The 19,567-nt window shown below is 45.8% G+C and overlaps 1 protein-coding gene across 1 annotated transcript; it reads right to left on the bottom strand.

Annotated features, from left to right (window-relative positions):
* Positions 1 to 456: 456 nt before the first annotated feature.
* On the bottom strand, positions 457 to 5,800 carry CAVIN4 (caveolae associated protein 4). The gene is made up of 2 exons (XM_056862734.1): positions 5,356 to 5,800; positions 457 to 1,101 (listed from the first exon to the last, which is right to left on the bottom strand). The coding sequence occupies exons 1-2, from the start codon at positions 5,764 to 5,766 to the stop codon at positions 457 to 459; spliced, it is 1,056 nt and encodes a 351-aa protein (XP_056718712.1). The 5' UTR covers positions 5,767 to 5,800.
* Positions 5,801 to 19,567: the final 13,767 nt, after the last annotated feature.

Raw genomic sequence — 19,567 nt, 5'->3', positions numbered from 1 at the left:
TACATATAGATATTATTTTTTCTCAAACAGCAGGAAATTAATCAACACGCATCCCTCTAAACCAGGGGCTTCCAAACTAATGTTCCTGGGCACCAGAGGAGTTTATCAAAGGTTCCTCCATAAGAAGAGTAATAATGACAGTCAAACTGCCTGAAGCACAACACAGCTACCATTATCAACCTTCCATGTAAAACACAGGTCCAGGGGAATGCTGGGTAAATTTCTATGTACCCTCCATCAACATGAAGTGACAGACACAAAAGGCCAGTAGACACCCCAGATTAACAGACTGGGGCCCCCAAATCACACAAAGGCTCCCAGAGGGAGGGACAGATCAATGTGGCAGGAATTACCCAAGGGAACTTTGGAAACAACAGTCTATATCTACCCAAGTAACAGGGACTCTGCTCCTTTCCTACCACAGTGGCTCTTCCACCATAGACAGACTTTGCCTGCTTAAGCAGATGGCTTTAAGTCCAGTAGAAGGGCATCTTCATCTTTGATTTCTGGTCTGAGCATGATTTTTTCTGGAGTGATCACTCTCTTCTCTGCCTGCAAAGGGCCTTTGGAGCTCCCACCTCTGTCTTTCTTCACTTTGGTTATCACTTCAGTGTAGGAAATTTCCTCCGTGACGGGTTCAGCCTCTCCGCTGTCCACTGCTGTATCAGTGCCGGCCTCCTGGACTCTTCCTTGATCTTCATTTGTCGTTGGCTCCTTGGTTTTCTTATTCTTCTTGAATGTCTCCTTGGTTGGGGCTGCCTTGGCTATCGTTTTCTTGAACCTGATCCCAGATTGTCTTAGCCTCTCCCCTGACTGCCTGATTCTCTCTCTCCTCTCTGGTGTCACTATTCTAGTTCGAAGTCTGTCCACCTTCTTGCCAAAATTTTGCCTTGTCTTCTGAATGTTCTCCCTGGAAAATGCCTTTTTTATGTTGTCAATGCGTCGCATCCCAGATTTCTTAAACCGGGATGCTCTGCTTTCTTCTGTATAATACTCTTCGTCAGAGGAGAGGTCATCAGGTAGGCAGAAGGCATCCTCGAGATTCCCCCCTCGTGTCCGGTCTTTGATAACTGACAAAGATGAGGGGCAGGGAACATCCTCCTGCAGATGAAAGCACAGTGTGTCAATCTCATACCGCAACACCCCCAAATGCATATTGTGTATAAAGGGGAACAAGGCAAAGGATAAGGGGTGCCTCCTCAGCAACAGTATCGCTAGATAGGTGCGGCTACCATTTCACCCCGTACGCTACAGTTTTTCCATACTCAACACACAAACCCCTAGGAAGCCATTATTTTCCCCTCTAGAGAAAATATAGGCCAAAGAGGTGGAAACTGAAATAGACAAGGGATATGGGGAGGGGACCTGGATAGCCCAGGCTAACCTGACCTCGTCAGATCTTGGAAGGTAAGCAGGATGGGAATGACGGGCCGTGGAAGTCCAGGGTTGATATGCAAAGGCAGGCAATGGCAAACCACCTCTGAGCGTCTCTTACCTTAAAAATCCTATGGGGTTGTCATAAGTCAGCAGTGACTTGATGGCAAAAAATGCTCAGAGAAGCATTTAAATTCTTTAAAACCTGCAAGAGATCTTGTTCATGGATTTCCTGAATAATGTCTGTTTCAGCCCTAATACTTTAAAACAGTTAAGGGAGGATGGGAGATTCATAACCCAGATGGAACATGAAGAGCTTGGGGGATGGGGAGTCTGCCATTAAGTAAACTGGCTAAAACCTGACAGATGTTGAAAGCAGCACAAGCAGACCACCCTCAGACCAGTTGAGGGTCTTTACATACTTGGGGGGCTCCCCAGGTAGGCAGAAAAATATGACTTGGTCATTATTCAAAAGAAAAGGAAAAAACTCAAGTCAGATGAGGCCTAAATATGCTCCAGAAGGTAGGGAATGCTGAGAGCAGGTGCACGCCTGCTCTTGCCCCTGTGGGAAGCCTGGAGGAGGGGAAGATTCCCTCCTGGACCTTTTCAGGGCCCCTCCACTGGTGCATATTTAGGATTGTAGCTTCACTGTCAAATGTTTAACTTTATACCAAGTGTCTAAATAGCCATTTGCCTATAATTCATTGGAACTGCCTGCGGAGGAGCATGCATATGAACTGCCCATGCCATTAGTACGCCATTTCTTTATTTGTTTATGTAAAACATTTCTGTGCTGCCTTTCCACCAAAGGCTGTCTTCAGGGTGGCAAGCATCAGAACAGTAAAATAGTTTAGCATTAAAACAACTTTTAAAATAAGGTATATATAAAAATATATGCATTTTATTCTCTGTATGTTAATTTTACAGTTGTACGTAAACTGCACTATTAAATTGTTGTTGACTTATCTCTTGATTGTAATCAATGATTGATCAATTGAAAAATATATTAGCTGTCCTAATAGCCCAGACTAGCCTGATCTCATTGCCGATTACAAGCTAAGCAGGGTTGGTACTTAGATGGGAAACCTCCCAGGAAGACCGGGGCTGCTGTGCAGAGGAAGGCAACGGCCAACGGCCTCTGCTCATCGCTTGCCCTGAAAACCCCATGAGGTGGAACTTCATCTGGTCACCATGACTCGACGGGACACTTTACCTTTATAGATAAAATAATTCAATAAAAACGTATAAACACTTATGGGCAGGTAGGCTAGTCATTTTATTGGGGGGCGACTATGTTGTTACTATTTGCAAGGCTGCTTAATTGGACAGTATCTGAATCAAGTCTAGTAAATATATCCAATATGGTATCAGTAGCAGAGTGTGGTGTATGGCAAGCTTTTCAAAACCCCATGTCTGTCTGTCCATCCCAATTTCAGTCCTTTGTTCATTTGGTTCTAAATGTCTCCCTTTTTGCTGATGCTGTAGGCATTACAAAGCACGATGTTTGGCGGTTAGCAAAGGCACATTCTGTGGTCTTGATTCCTGCACATGGCACAAAAACTATCCAAATAAATTAAATGAATTTATAAGAGGAGGAGGGTTTCATTCACAAAATTCTCTGTATAACAATTTATGAGGCTAAAAATGTCAGTACACAATCTATAGTTTTTGATTTAGCAACAAATGTAAGTAAATTTGATTTCTGAGCATAGTTTGACTTCTTCCAATGATCAAGCAAAGATTTTGTCACAAATATAATAAACAGCTAGTTCAGATAACTACCCAGGCACAAACCTTGCCTTAGCATGTCTATGTATACACACATATATACACACCCAGCCCAGAGACACAGCTAATTCCAGGTTTCTGACCAGAACATCCGTATAACCTCTTGGGCAAGGGGGATAACAGAACCCAGGGAAGCTGAGGTGGAAACCAGGTGCTGTGGTGACCTTCCTTGTCTTCCCACATGACCACCACCACTCCAGCAGTGCAGCCTTTCCGGCAAATCCAAACAGTCCCCTTGCCCAGTCCCTACCATACTTTGGAGTGATCTTGTCTCTCTTCTAAGCAGGCCCATGAGACCTCCTGCCCAGTATGCACACCCACATGTCCGTCTATAGTCCACGCATCGGTACAATGAGAATACATTTGGCCCCTGCAAATGAGACACACCTTGGGGGGCAGTGAGTTGTCCAGAGAGTAAGCAACAGGCGTTTTAACGTATTTTGCCTAATGCACTATAAGTGTATTTTCAACTGCCTCCAATTGTTCTGGGGCTAAAGCACAGACAATCTGTGAGAAATTGCAGCACTTCACATTCATCAATCACCTTAAAACTATTACAGATAGCCCTGTCCTGCTTCTGGCTCCCATGGATTAGGATAGCAAAGCAGGCTATCAAAGGAAGTTTCTGCCTTCATATCCTAATGCAAGCTGTAATTATTTTGCAGACTGATTCTGAATATATTTGCTTGCAAGTCAGTCTCATTGATTTCTACAGAAGCACAGGCAAGAGCCAGCCAAAATTAAGCACTTTTACAGGGTTAGCCAAGGCAGAGTTTCACCTTACTCTGCCCATTGATTTCAGTGGTCTAAGAAGGGTGTAACACTGCTGAAGACTCTGCACTGTGAAAGCCCAACGAGTTGGATCTATGGATCTATTCTGCTAGCAGAGATGGTTTCCCACAGTAGAAGGAGACTCCCTGAGGCAAGACACTTCCAAGCCCCTTCCACAGGAGGAAAGAACCTCGGCTAGTGGGATGGATCTAGTGGCTCTTGCTGTTACCAACTCCAGGTTGGGAAATTCCTGGCAATTTGGGGGCAGAGCCTGGGGAGGGCTGGGTTTGGGGAGAGGAGGGACTGCGTAGAGTGAAAAGCAGCCTTTCTTCCCCACGGGAAATGATCTCTGTGTGCTGGCATTCAGTTGTTATTCCAGGAGATCTCCAGGCCCCACCTGGAGTTTGGCAACCCTGCACATGCCGGATCATGCCCTTCCTTTGCAAGCAAGGTTGCAATGGAAACCTACTGGAAAAGTAGGATTTCAAAGGGCTGGATTGTGCCTACTGCTAATTATTAATTTCACAGCACCTTTTCAATGAATGACCAGAGCTTTGCAGTTCTCATCTGGAATCTATTCTTTAGCAAAGAATGAAGCAAGGTAAAGTCATCCACCACACTATAAAACCACATTCAAGTATCTTTGGTCACATGACTATACTTGAAATGTCTAAAAAAAGAAACCTCTCACATCAATGAAGTTATTTAACCCTGCATTAAGGCATTTCTTACAATGCAGAACAGGAAATATGCACCTTTTCTAAGAACATTCTCACTCAAAAAAGAGCCCTTCTTAAGAATATAATTTTTTTTAGCATGAGAATGTCTGATTTCTTTCCACTGCAAGCAATCAGTCTTGCAAAATCTTGCTTGGATAACTCACTGCAAGATGTACAGTTCCAAAAGAATCCTGAAAATAAGCTAAAGGGGAACGTTTGCAAATACATATTGAATCACAACCAATATTTAGGAATCAACCCATAAACAAGCTTTTTAAAAAATGCAGTTCAGGGAAGCTCCGCTTTGTGCAAAGGAATGCTGAGATTTAAATCTCCAGTTAAGCCTGTCAAAAAATAACAGGGATGACCGTCAAGGTTGGAATACTCTGTCATGATGCCCAAGTGCCTGCCCCAGATTGCCTTTCAGAGAGGCAACAGATAGGCCTCGCTGATCTGCAGTTAATCTTATGTTTGCTGCCTCAGAAGCCACCCGACACTAATAATAGACTAGGTGCCTCACCACTGTAAGATTCATACTCCAATACATTCACAGACAGAAATAGTTTTTTAAATGAAAAAGCAAGAAGTTATTACACACTCTGATACTGGCAAGGTTGTTTTCCCTCTCTCTGTTTTGTTAGCGCAAAAGGGGACTGCTCCGGCTGAACCGGATGCAGCAAAAGGGGCAGCGATTGTGGTTTACCTGGTAAATGACCACACGAAACTTGTTTTTCCGCAGCATCTCCTCTTGCTTGGCTTCAACTTTCAGCACATCGGAGCTCTGCTTTTCTACGCGTGCCCTCACTTCTTTTACACGAGCGCTAACCTTGCGGGTCTTCTGCAGCAGCTTGTTTACAGTGTAGCCGGTATTGCCGTGAGCTTGGGCAAGCTTCAGGAGGTCGATCTGTATGGTCTTGATGGCATCCTCCATTTCTCGGTGTCTCTCTTCGATGCGTTTTTGGCTGGCCTGCACACTGTCCACGATGGCGGCCACCTTGTCCAGGACCCTGACAATCGTAAAGGCAGCGTCCTGTTCCTCATCTTCGTCCGTCATGCTGGACAGGCGGTTCTGGTGGATTTTGTCTGTCTCCATGGTGGTTCCGCGATGATCCATGCTGCCCACCTTCAGCTTGTTCACAGGAGCTGAAATACAAACTCTGCTCACGATGTCCGTTCAAACCCCAGCAGGACGATTCTGGCACCAGGGCAAGAAGTCTGCTCGACAGCTGGCTTTAGGGGAATGTTCAAAAGCAGGGGCTGAAACTCCACCCCAAGCGACTTGTCGAACTTTTATAACTACAGAATACGCATGTGTTGATTGTTCAAGCACTTTCTGCAATATGAAACTTCTAAAATTAGGAAGCAATGCTTGGAAAGGAACATACAGTCAACGAATAATGTTTCTGCACCAATTAATTTACTCAAGTTAATCCAAGAATAACTAAGCAACTTACTAATAAATCCAGAAGACAAATTGGTATGCTGTTAAGATCTACTGTTGCTTTTTTGTTTTAATTAAGCCCTTTTCTTGGGTAGGAGGTTGGGTTGAGTTCAGGGTTTTCTAATAGACTTTTGGCTGTTTGGGGGGGGGTACTACAACAATTCTGCCATTTCCCTTCAAACCACAAAAGCTTCTCTTTCCAGTAATGAATAAACACAGTCAGAACAGATAAAATACCATGGGGAAACACTGTATTGACATGCCTTTCCAGATCAAATATTGAAAGCCTTTTTATTGAACAAATTATTAAATCCTACAAGCAGAATTGGAAAGCCTAAAACTACAGGCTGAACGGCTGGTACACACCCTAGTTACAATTTAGCTCTGCATCTTCCAAACAACTACTAACATTCTATCAATATAATACCTACAACCAGAAGACTTATATTTGAATGTGACACGGTCTTAGCTCTTGACAACAGTCTAGACAAGAGCGCAAATCCTTAATGCCATTTAATAATTTTTCTCTTTTTTTGTTTTGTTTTGCATTTTAATCACAAAGACTATACAGTTTATATTTGCTGATGTGAAAACTGGTATCTTCTTTAGAAAACTGTAATAAGTACGAAAGCAGTTTGAACAGGGATCAATACAGGCTGGACCCCAGGTCACCTGGTGAGTTTGGTTTTTCAACATGTTTTTAAAAAAACAATACACAAGTCTAACTAAGGACCTGTTTCTGTAGCATAAACAACCTCTGCTTTACTGGGCAATCTTTCCAATTATGAAATGTATATTATTATCATTTTTTTACAATTTAAAAATAAAGTGTCAAATATTTATGGCGACAGTGGTGCTCTAACCCAGTCCGTACACGTTATAAATATGTTACAGCTACGTACGAGTACACATCTTCACAATTCATGCAATTGGAAGCATCTAAAAAAATCAATTACTAACTTCCAAAAACATTTAAATATCTACGGTATTTAAACACAGTGTCTTCTAGTTTCTTGTAAGAAAAGTAGGCTGTAAACATCGTTACCCCTTCGGTCACGCCTGGTTCACTCAGCAACATGAGCGGAGCCATTTGTTTGTTCTACAACCACTGGTGGTCTTTGTTTTCCAAAAAAGTTACATTCCATGAGTAAACCACGAGTCTGTTATAACCATGTGATACCAGTATAGGAAAATCAAACTACTGTATTTTCCAAATTGTAAAATGAGAAATTATTAGAGCTGTCCACAGCTTCAGCTGCTTTGGGAATAAAAGAAAAGCACAGCTACACTAAAAAAAAGTCCAAAAATAAGGCCTCTGAAATAAATATTGTCTTTCTTTTTAAAAAAAGATAATAAAATTGTACATCACATGGTCAATGTGGGTATAAAAATCACGCTAAACCATTCTGGATGACGTCTCTGAAGTAAAGTGGCCTAAATTTTGCTTCTGACGCCGTCCTCTGTTGTTTTTGGGGCATTTCCTGTTGTTGGGAGCAAAAGGAGAGATTTATTAAGTGACAATATCATTAAAAGTCTACTCCACAATTAATGTTCCCTTTACACATAAATCAACCAGTGTGATGGGGGGCTAGATCCATACATCACGGAGACCTGCTAAAAGAAGTGACAAGCCAACTCTTTAGGGTCTGCCCACCTCTGGCACTGCTTTGCATCTGTTTATCATGCTCCTATATTGACTGATGAAGAAACAACTGGAGACTGCAGCGTGGACATTTTCAACCATGCTGGTTTATTTAGGTCATTTCTAGCCCTGCCTTTGTGTTCCAAGAAGAAAAGTCCGAGGGAGTTTGCAAGCACAGGATTGGATGGATCCCAACAATCCACCACCCAAATGGCTCTGGGCTTTCCTTGGGCAGAAGGAGCAAAATGGTCAATGACAGCACATTTTGGAGGACTTTAATTCACAGGGTCATCGTAAGTGACTTGACAGCACATTACATTAGGGCTGTCAATTCGGTTCGGCCCGAACCGAAAAACAGCCGAATTTCCCCTGATTCGGCGGTTTTTCGTTTCGGATTGAACCGAACTAAAAAAGGGGGGGAAACGGGGAGCTGAATTCAGTGAATTCGGTGTGTTGCTGAATAAATTCAGTGAATTCAGGCCCTTTAAACAGATCTGTGCCTTCCAGCTGGGAGGCGCAGATCTGTTCCCCCCCCCCCCCGCGCGCGCCTTCAGGGAGCTTCCCTGAAGGCGCGCGGGGGGCCCTTTAAATAGATCTGTGCCTCCCGGCGGAGAGGCGCAGATCTGTTTAAAGCCCCCCCGCGCGCCTTCAGGGAGCCTTCAGATTTGTTTCCCCCCCCCGCGCCTTCAGGGAGCTTCCCTGGAGGCGCGGGGGGGGGCTTTAAATAGATCTGTGCCTCCCTGTTTAAAGACCCCCCGCGCGCCTTCAGGGAGCTTCCCTGGAGACGAGCGGGGGGCTCTTTAAATAGATCTGTGCCTCCCTGTTTAAAGACCCCCCACACGCCTTCAGGGAGCTTCCCTGGAGGCGCGGGGGGGGATCTTTAAACAGATCTGTGCCTCCCTGTTTAAAGACCCCCCGCGCGCCTCCAGCTGGGAGGCGCAGATCTGTTTAAAGAGCCCCCCGCACGCCTTCAGGGAAGCCCCATGAAGGCCCGCGGGGGGGCTCTTTAAAGACCCCCACCCCCTTCCCGACTCTTCAAGCACTTCAAGCACTTCAAAGACTCGGCAAAATTTTTCCCTGAACTCCGGATCTCCCACCGAATTTCGGGGATCTGAAGCGGGGGAGTTAGGACTTCGGCACGGCCCGAATTTAAAAGGGCCGAATTTTGCAGAAGCCGAACTTTACCGAATTTTTTTCCAACAGCCCTACATTACATACATAAATAAATAATAAACTTTGCTCAGCAGAGTACTAAGAAATCCACACCATTGTGTTTCTGCCTAGTATAAAATTACTGACTAGTAAAAAAATAGCAATGCATGCAAAGCCTCAGCATTATCACCACCAACTAGCGGAAGAGCTGCATATACAGATTTTCAGAGCAACGGCCCATTGAGCTGGCCCCTATAGCCTGCAACTGTTTAGAATTGGTTAGGCAGACCATTTCCTGGGCCCCATGGCTCCCAAGAGACAAATGTGGCAAGCACCGCCTTGGTGGTGGGAAGTGCCATCAAATCATAGCCAATTTATGGCAACCCCTGATGGGGTTTTCAAAGCAAGATACAGACAGAGGGGGTTTGCCACTGCATACCAACCCTGGACTCCCTACTTGGCCTCCCATCCAAATACTAACCAAGGCTGACCTTCCTTGGCTTTCGATATCTGACAAGATCAGGATAGCCAGGGCTATCCAGGCCAGGGCACCACTCACCTTGGGAAAGTCAAATCTCAAAGTCAACAGCTGGAGGAACAGGATGTGGCCTTCCAGTATGAGAATAAAGAAGGCCTTCAGAGTCTTCACCACAGTCACTAGGAATCACCCTCCACACATTTTAACCAGGATTGGCAGCTTGCTCACTTAGCCAGACAGCCCCTCCCTTGCTGATTTCATATGGCTGACATACTGTGCCAGATGAAGGGGGGAGGTGGGGGCGAACCTCAACTGCTAGAAACCAGCAGCCAAATTCTGGCAGATTAAGGCTGCAGTCCTGCACACTCTTCCTTCGGAATCAGTTGCATCAAACTTTACACTCAGCTCACATCTGAGTAAGCGTGCGTAAAAGGATACATCTGATCCTTGGCACATTCTGAAGCCAGTTCTTCTAGCAGAGGACCTGACTGCTCCCCCAGGGCTGGTTGTGGCCCTGTATGTCAGTACATAAGCAAAATTTGATCTGATTTTAAATTAGAGATGTTGGCTTTTAGCTGGGAGTAATTTTGTGTACTTTTATTGTGTTTTATGGTGTTCTTATCTGATGTTAAGTCACCCAGAGCCCAGCTTCGGCAGAGAGAAAGATCAAGATACAAACCCATTGAAAAAGTAACCCAACATTGCTGACTCCATAATTTGCAGGCTGCTTCACTGGGCACAAGCAGTTGGGTGCTAGCAAAACACAAAACCAAGCAAAACAAAATGATTGTATCTTTTTTTTTTTACTGACCAGCTGGTTTGGACTTCAGAAGGTTTACCATACTCTTTGCATCCCATTCCTTTACACACTCCCCATTCTGGCTTTGTTCCCAGAAAATTCATTCTCTGTACACTACTATAGGACAACCCAGAAACAGGAGCTAGCCAATGCAAACATATGTTGAACATTTTGCAGCAACTACATTGGCTGCCAGTTTGTTTCTGAGTTCAATTCCCATTGCTGGTTATCACCTTGAAAGCCTTTCATGGCCAGGGAACCACATTTCTGAAGGGCCGTCTCCTCCCATTATGTTCCCACGGACCAATTATGGTCTTCAAGCAGCCGCCTGCTGGCTGTTTCTCCACTCAGGCATCGGCCAGAGCCTGGATCTTTTCTATCACAGCTCCCGCTTGGAGGAATGGACTCCCCGAAATGATGTGGGGCACCTCCTCACTGCATCTCTTCAGGAGGCACCTGTTTGCCAGGGCTTGTGATGGACTATGGACAGCAGGCATATTTGTGGGGGAGGGAGGATTTGGGTTTTTTTTTTTACTTGCAATGTTTAAATTATTACTGTAAACCACTTTGAGCCATGAAAAAAGGTGGAATATAACTATTTTAATAAATAGAAATAAAGAACATTATGAGCTCCAACAATTTCCTAAACAACACAGAGTCCTACAAGTTCAGGTGTCTCTACCCCACCTCACCCCAGATAACTATGTTATTATTGTGTTGATTTCAGTAACTGGGAAGGCAATCGGACCATTTGTTGCTATTGGCATGGTATGAGACATTATGCAGCCAACTGTGGGAAATGCTCCCTCCCACCGTGTAAAAATAGCAATGCCAAACCTGAGCATGGCACTCTCTATTAATTCAGCAAGACCTTTTGTTGTGGGATGTCACCTCAAGGTACAAACATAAATGATTATTTCAGCAACAGTTACTGTCTTGTCAGTAACTTGATTTGTGGCCTTGGTCTATCAGGACCATAAAAAAGATGAGCGTAGTATTCTTCCCATACAGCTGGGGGAATACAAAAATCCACCCCCTTCCTTCCTCCCATAGCACCAGAGACCAAGGACCAGAAAATTTTGAATCATTGTTATGAGAGGCAAACATTAAAGAATTCTATCCCGCAGGAATTATCAGAAAAGCTATGGTTTACCATACTGTCCAGCAATTCCTAGAGCTACCACCTTTACTTCCAGGTGTTCCCCAGAAGTGATGTCCCCTCATGCCCCCATCACCAACCCTCCTGCTGGTTGCTGGACTTGGCCTGGCAACCCTACTACTGCAAAGGAAGAACTTCCTGTCTACCTTACCTAGCTCCACCTGGCTCTACCTAGTTCATCCTGGGCCACCAGGGGTCAAAAATTCCCTGTACCCATTGTTTGGGGGGGGGGGAGCTGAGAAGCCTACCTATCTCTTTTCATTTTTATGCCCTCACCTGGCCTGTAATATCAGGGCTTCAGCAGCAGCTAAAAGCCTCTCTGTGAATCTATTTTTAACTCATTTTAATACTTTGATTTGAAATCACATGTGCTCTCCTGCAGTGAGAGATCACATGCGATGTTTTCCAGTTAAATAAAGGGTTAAAGTGTTTGATTATGGAGAGAGGCTTGAGATAGCACTTTCAGTATGGGAGAAAGGGAGACTATAAATTTTTAACAAAGTAATGAAATTTGTTCTGTTAAGGAATGGTGAGTTCCCTCCCTCCCTGTTCTTCAAATGTGTGAAGGAAAGAGCAGAGGGAATCTCCCTCCCCCCCGGGGGGGGGGGGCTCATGTTGGCCCTTGGCAGCCTGCTTTCAGCTCTGGAGATGGGCCAGAAGCAGGAAACCCAAATTCCATCCTGCCGTGTGAGCATCTGTGGCGGGCTTTCTGATCAATATAGTGGCGACGAAAGGAGAGGGTATGGAATATGTGAGCTTCATAACAGGCAACATTCGCAGTGACCCCTTTCAGACACACAAGAGAAAACTACATTACCTAGGTACCAATCATACCTAGTCTATATGGATAAACAGATAGCGCGAGTCAAATCTCAAAGGCATTTCACAGACATTACCTTAGTAATCTTTACAATGATTTAGTAAGATTGATCAATATAGAGCCTGAAATATGAGCCAGAATGTCTGTAGTTCAGCTGTCACCTTGATCATGGACTCCACCAGGCACCTGCCTCCTTTTTTCTCTCATGATCTCTCCTGGCATAATGCCTGTAATCTCAGGGCCTCAGCAACAGCTGAAAGCCTCTCTAGGAACCTATAATCACTAATTTTAACAATTTGGTTGAGCTGAAGTCACAACAAGATGTGCCTGTGTTTGTCTGTACCAAAAGATCATTGGTTTGCTTAAGCTCACCTGCTGAGTTAATGGTCAAAGTGGTCACACCTTTAGCCATTCTGGTATGCTAGTTCTTAGCTTTATGGGATCTCTTGTATCTAATGTGGGACCTTTCAAAAACAAACAAATCCCAAACCTTTACATCCCATAACTGTACCCTGAATCCCCCACTGGAAACTATAGGAATGTGGGCCATGAAAAGGCAAGGTACCGAGGTTTCTATAGCAACATGAATGAACTCAAAGCGGAAACCAAGGCAAAGGCACTCTCCAGCACTATTTTCCTAGCAACTTACCGGGTTATGCACATTACAATAGCAACAATAATGGCAATTTGGACGGCTCCAATTATTGCTGCAATGAGGACATGCGTGAGCTTTTGCCGACTAGGGACAACATAAAGTATGCTAAAGTCCGTCTTTTCACAATGTTGTCCTGTGTATCCAGATTCACACCTGAAAGAGAAGAAAGATTCCAAGAAACAGAAATCTTCTCAACATTTTACCAACAGTGCTTCACTACAACAGTGAAATTACAACAAAAGACTCAAGCCAACAAAGACAATCAATGCAACAGCAGGTGGAAAAACCTTACACTTCTCAAAGGATGTTTTATGGGTTCACTGACTTACCGGCAGGAAGCTTTCTGCGTAGAATAAATGAATTCACATTTCCCATGGATGCAATAGCCATTGAAGCGTTCGGAGCAAGGAATGTGGTTTCCAATGTCGATGTCTTCTCTTTGATCACTTGCATCTTTTGTGTAAAAGAAAGGCATAAGGCAAAATTAGTATGTTTTTTACTCACTCTGGGGGGAAAAATCCAAAAGGTGGCTTCTCTGCTCCCCAATACCACAGAAGCAGCAGCCCAGTCTGCCGATATCGAAGACTCAGAAGAAGAAGAGTTGGTTTTTATATGCCGACTTCCTCTGCCACTTAAGGGAGAATCAAACTGGCTTACAATCATCTTCCCTTCCCCTCCCCACAACAGACACCCTGTGAGGTAGGTGAGGCTGAGAGAGAATTATTTGCCCAAGGTCACCCAGCTGGCTTCGTGTGTAGGAGTGGGGAAACAAATCCAGTTCACCAGATTAGCCTCCGCCGCTCATGTGGAGGAGTGGGGAATCAAACCTGGTTCTCCAGATCAGACTCCACCGCTCCAAACCACCATTCTTAACCACTACACCACGCTGGCTCATTTTGAGTCTGAAAATAAAACTAGGGAACTTTTGGAACATGAAATATTGAAAATTATAGATAAATTCCCTCCAAAATCACATGATAAGACTAGTTGAGAAATATTACAGAGTTTACAAAGTTCTACATAAAATAAAAATATATAACATCAAGTCAAATCATGTTGTGGAGAAAAGGCATTTGACTGTCCTGAATGGAAATATAGTATTTCAGCAATGGAACAGTTTGGACAGGGAGCCAACTGTCAAATGGTTAAAAATAGTTTGCAGTGCATCTTGCACAAGGATCTTGGAAAATAACTACACGTATGAAACATTTAATTTCTAAAAAGGATATCTCTTGTTACCCTCTCCCCCACTTTTAAATGTGTCAATTGAAATTACGGCTCTAGTTGTAAGATTGTCTTATATTACAGTTTGTAGGAACCAAACCAAATGTCTGACCAAAGCTCTGGAACATTCTATCCTCTAGCCCAGTGATGGCGAACCTTTTAGAGACCAAGTGCCCAAACTGCAACCCAAAACCCACTTATTTATCGCCAAGTGCTAATACGGCAATTTAACCTGAATACTGAGGTTTTAGTTTAGAAAAAACAACTCATACATTCACATATTTTGCGTTAAAAGAAAAACACAATAACAGAGCTTTCAATGTTACAAACAACTTTTTATTGAAAGGTAAAAGTTTGCATTTGGCATGCATCTCTCCAGGACTCGTCCTCTGCTCAGCCACCAGACATTATTGTACATAAGTAAACAATTATACTGTGCCTGAACCTCCTCAAGAAGTGCTTGAAACTGTCGACAGTTCAGTGCACGAGCCATGATGTAATTCACCATTTTTGTGACATCTTTGAGGACATCGTCAAATTTTTTGAACAATTAATGTGATTTTTGCTTTTGTGTGCACACTGATAATTTGTCTACCCTTGGCTCATACTTTGTAAGTTTGAGAGCAACACATGCAGCACTCAGGTCATCTGTTAGCATAAGCCGAAAGCATAAGCCGTGGTCCAAAAATCCAAAACCTTTCTTGATGACACCACCTACGCAGCCAGTCATTAACTTATAGTATTGTTCTTTCCCTTACTAAACCACGACCTTCAACAGGAAGAACTGACGAAAAAACAACTTGCACCCCCAGGTCCTTCACCTTCTTACCCAGAGCCGTACAGTCTCTTTTAGAATCATAGAATCATAGTTGGAAGGGACCACCAGGGTCATCTACTGCAGCCCCCTGCACAACACAGGAAATTAACAACTATCTCCCCCCCCCCACATCCCCAGTGACCCCAACCCTCGTCCCGTAATGCAGGATCCCTCAATCAAAGCACTCCCGACAGATGGCCATTCAGCCTCTGCTTAAAGACCTCCAAAGACAGGGACTCCACCACCCTCCGAGACAGTGCATTCCACCATCGAACAGCCCTCACCATCAGGAAGTTCTTCCTAATGTTCAGGTGGAATCGCTTTTCTATTAGTTTAAATCCATTACTCCGTGTTCTAGTCTCTGGAACAACAGAGAACAAGCTAGTTCCCTCATCAACATGACATCCCTTCAAATATTTAAACATGGCTATCATGTCTCCCCTCAACCTTCTCTTCTCCAAACTAAACAAACCCAACTCCCTAAATCTCTCCTCATAGGGCATGGATTCCAGACCTCTGACCATTCTGGTCGCCCTCCTCTGGACACGCTCCAACTTGTCAACATCCTTCTTAAATTGTGGAGCCCAAAACTGGACACAGTATTCCAAGTGAGGTCTGACCAATGCAGAATGCAGTGGTAGTATTACTTCCCTTGATCTAGCACAATACTCCTATTGATGCAGCCCAGAATTGCATCGGCCTTCTTAGCCGCCATATCACACTGTTGACTCATGTTCAGTTTGTGGTCCACTAAGACTCCCAGATCTCTTTCACATGTACTGTTGTCAAGTCAACTATCTCCCATCCTGTACCTGTGCCTTATGTTGTTTCTGCCTAGGTGAAGTACCTTATACTTCTCCCTATTGAAATCCATTTTATTGCTTATGGCCCAGCTCTCCAGTCTATCGAGGTCATTCTGAACTCTGACCCTACCTTCCGGGGTATTAACTACCCCTCCTAACTTGGTGTCATCTGCAAATTTGATTAGCATGCTCTCTATTCCATCATCCAAGTCATTTATAAAAATATTAAATAGTACCGGTCCCAGGACAGACCCCTGTAGTACCCCACTGGTCCCTCCTCTCCAGGATGAAGGTGTGCCATTAATGAGCACCCTTTGGAGTCCATGTATCTTGTTTTATCTGGCCAAGGGCTTTACTGAAATCAAGGTACACTACATCTACAGCATTCCCTTCATCTACCATACTTGTCTCTCTATCAAAAAAAGATATGAGATTAGTTTGGCATGACCTGTTTTTGAGAAACCCATGTTGACTATCAGTGATCACGGCATTTCTTTCTAAATGCTTACAGACTGTCTGTTTAATTATATGCTCTAGCATTTTACTCGGTATTGATGTCAGGCTGACTGGGTGATAATTGGTTCTTGTAGGTTATCCGGGCTGTGTAACCATGGTCTTGGAATTTTCTTTCCTGACGTTTCGCCAGCAGCTGTGGCAGGCATCTTCAGAGTAGTAACACTGAAAGACAGTGTCTCTCAGTGTCAAGTGTGTAGATAACCTACAAGAACCAATGAACTCTGACCGTGAAAGCCATCGACAATATTTTGGGTGATAATTGTTTGGGATTTCTTTCCTCCCCTTTTTAAAGATGGGGACCACATTAGCCCTCCTCCAGTCTGCTGGAACCTCTCCTGTTCTCCATTAATTCTCAAAAATTATTGCCAGTGGTTCTGAAATCACTTTGGCCAGTTCTTTTAACACCCTTGGATGCAGTTCATCCGGCCCCGGAGACTTGAATTCATCAAGATGTGAGGGTCTGTATGCCCTTGCCTGGTGTGTTTCCCCCCCCCTCCTGGACTCGTAAAAGCAGTCCAGGCCTTTTGCCTTTTCTTGGTTCAGGCGCTGGGTCTGACGGGCCCCGGGTTGGAATGTCTCTTCCCACGTCCACCTCCCTTGCTCTCTCTGACTCCCTCCCGCCAGCTGTGGCCTTGGTGGGTAGATAGCCTAACGAGTTCCCTGAGGTCTTTGATGTTCTTGTACCATGCACAATTATCTCGTAGATTCCCATAACATACATTTGACATCTGCTTTCCTGTAGGGGTTATAATTCTGTCTTTGTGAAACTGTAAGCACTTGCAACTTTACCAGTGTAAGGCCTGTACTACCTGAAGCTTCCAATAAAGTTCCTTGTTTCTGCATTACAGTCTGAGCAAGTGATTTTATGGAGTTTGCACAGGAAGGTTGGGAACCCTCACATTAAGTTGCAAGTCTCTGCCTCGTTGTCCTGCTCCTGTACCGTTCTTGGACAGCTATGGCAGGCAACGGGGATGACGACGACAAGAAGGACAACGCTGTACCCAAACAGCCCGACTTGGCCCCTTCGGAAGGGAAGTCGACTGGGAAAACGCCCAGTGGAGCTGATTCAGGATCGGGTTTGGGTGCAAAGCCCAAGCCCACCCGCTTGAATACCTGGCTGGAGTCTCCCCGGCATTGGTCGCTCCCGCAGAGCGACGCGTGGTCAAGACGGACTGCGGTTCACGGGTTGGAGTTCGAGGACGATTTGCTGCTTCACCAGATGGATGAGGAGCGGCAGGGCTGGCAGGAAGAGCGCCAGGAGTTACTGGACCGGATGGATGCCATGAACGCGGTGATTCTGGACATGGCTCAAGCCATGGACGACCTGAAGGTTCAGACTCCGCCCGTGGCCCCGGCGGACGGAGGGCAACAACCGGGCCCACCTGTGGTCCCCGCACCTCCCATCCGTCCCGCTCCACCGGCCAGCCGAGATCTGAAGATCACGTATGACGGGTCGAGTGACCAGCTGACGTTTTTTATGGTGCAAGTGGACATTTTTATGCGCGAACAGGCCCGGACTTTTACCTTGGAAGAATCCCGGGTCCAATACGTGGCGTCCCTCCTACAAGGTGAGGCGGCCGCCTGGATGGTACAGCAGTATGAGCTCCGCTCCCCGGTCTTGCGAAGTCTCGATGACTTCATGATCGCTCTTCGACACCGTTTCGAGGACCCACATTTGGATGAGCGAGCAAAAACTGCCTTGCAACAACTGCGCCAAGGGACTAAATCTGTCACGCAGTATGCAAGCGAATTTCAGTCGCTCTCGAGTCGAATTTTGGATTGGAGTGAAGCTACCAGGGTGCAGTGTTTCCGCGAAGGTTTGAACCAGGAATTGCAACACTGGGCTTTCATGCAAGGTAACCCTCCCGATGTTGAAGGGTGGGTTCGTCACGCCGCTGACATCGAAAACCGAAAGCAACTGCTGCTCCTGTCCCGACAACGCACCGGACGGGAGACCAAGACCCGTGGAGACAGGCCCGGCGGTCCGAAGGACTCTTGTCCCCTCTCGGGGGGAGGACCCTCCGTGATCAAACGCCGCAAACGCTTTGAGAGCGGGGTCTGTCTCGTTTGCGGGGGGAAAGGACACTTTGCTTCTCAATGCCCTTCCCGACCCGGACGTCCGGGGCCGTCTCGTCCGACAACGACTGAACCTGAGAAGCCCCCTCCCGAATGACAACCTCGCCGCCGGAGCGGCGCACCAAGCCGACGGGGCGCACCCTCGGCCTTGCACGCATGCGCCGAAGTCGAAGCCTCGGGCTCTCCTGGCCCATCGGGGCCACGGATTACAAATGAAGCCTTTGACTCATCAGAGTCACGGATTACAAATACCGCAGCTGCTTCCTCCAGCAAGGAGGAGGACTGGGACATGCCGGCAAAAAACGCCGTCGGTCTGCTGTAAAGGGGGCTCCTCAGCAGACCGCTCCGAACGTTGTGCAAGGAGCTCCACTGATGGTAAGCGCTCAAGAAGACAATGTGTATGTAAAGGTCAATCTCTCACTGCCTAAAGGGGGGCCCACGTTAGAATTTACGGCCCTAGTTGACTCGGGTTGTGCCCGCACCCTGATAAGCGAAGAGCCTGCCCGACAATTGCGCGTTAAGCGAAAGCGGCTACCTGAACCCATCCGCTTTTCCCAGATGGATGGCAGTGACTTTTAAAAAGGGGCTAGAAAGCTCACCGCGAAACAGATTCGTTGGGCACAGTTTTTTGCCAAATTCCGCTTTGTCCTGAAACATGTGCCAGGGAAGGACAATGCGTTAGCTGATGCTCTTTCTAGACTCCCCCAATACCGCAATGACTTTGACAGGCCGGTGGATTCCTTGTTTACCCCTGAACAGAGAGGGGAAGTCTCAGGACTTGCAGTAACCACCCGGTCCCAGTCCCACAGCCAGGATGTTCCTCCCCTCAAGGGAATTCCGGAGGCTTTTCAACAGCGGCTCCGGGATGCTTCTCTGAGGGAGGCGGATGAGCAGATTCTTCCCGCACATCTCGACCAACAGGGCTCCTTGTGGTTGCAGGGGGGTAGGCTTTATGTCCCCGAAGTACTCCGAAAAGAGGTGCTGGGAATGGTTCACGGGGCCAAACTTGCGGGGGATTTTGGGTTTGTAAAGACTTTGCATTTATTGCGGCGTCAATTTTGGTGGCCAGGTATGAGAGCCGATGTGGAGCTGTACGTGCGCAGCTGCCCCGTCTGCGCCACGGCCAAAAAACGGATGGGAAAGCCCCCCGGACTTTTAAAGCCTCTGGAAACCCCGACCATGCCCTGGGAAGTGATCGCCATGGATTTTATCACTGATTTGCCCCCAAGTCGGGGAAAAACTGTACTGTGGGTGATAACAGACTTATTCTCTAAACAGGTTCATTTTGTTCCTTGTGCGGGGCTACCATCGGCCCAGAAGTTGGCTAAGCTGT

The sequence above is a fragment of the Euleptes europaea genome, chromosome 17 (genome assembly GCF_029931775.1).
Source record: "Euleptes europaea isolate rEulEur1 chromosome 17, rEulEur1.hap1, whole genome shotgun sequence".
Classification (NCBI taxonomy): Eukaryota; Metazoa; Chordata; class Lepidosauria; order Squamata; family Sphaerodactylidae; genus Euleptes; species Euleptes europaea.
Note: the sequence above shows the minus strand (reverse complement) of the source record. Positions and strands in the feature narration are given on the sequence as shown.

Bases quoted from the DNA above. Each gene is read 5' to 3' on its own strand.
- CAVIN4 (XM_056862734.1), bottom strand. From the start codon at position 5,766: ATGGATCATCGCGGAACCACCATGGAGACAGACAAAATCCACCAGAAC. The intron at 1,102-5,355 runs GTAAACCACAAT...TTTCATCTGCAG, and splicing joins TTCGTGTGGTCATTTACCAG to GAGGATGTTCCCTGCCCCTC.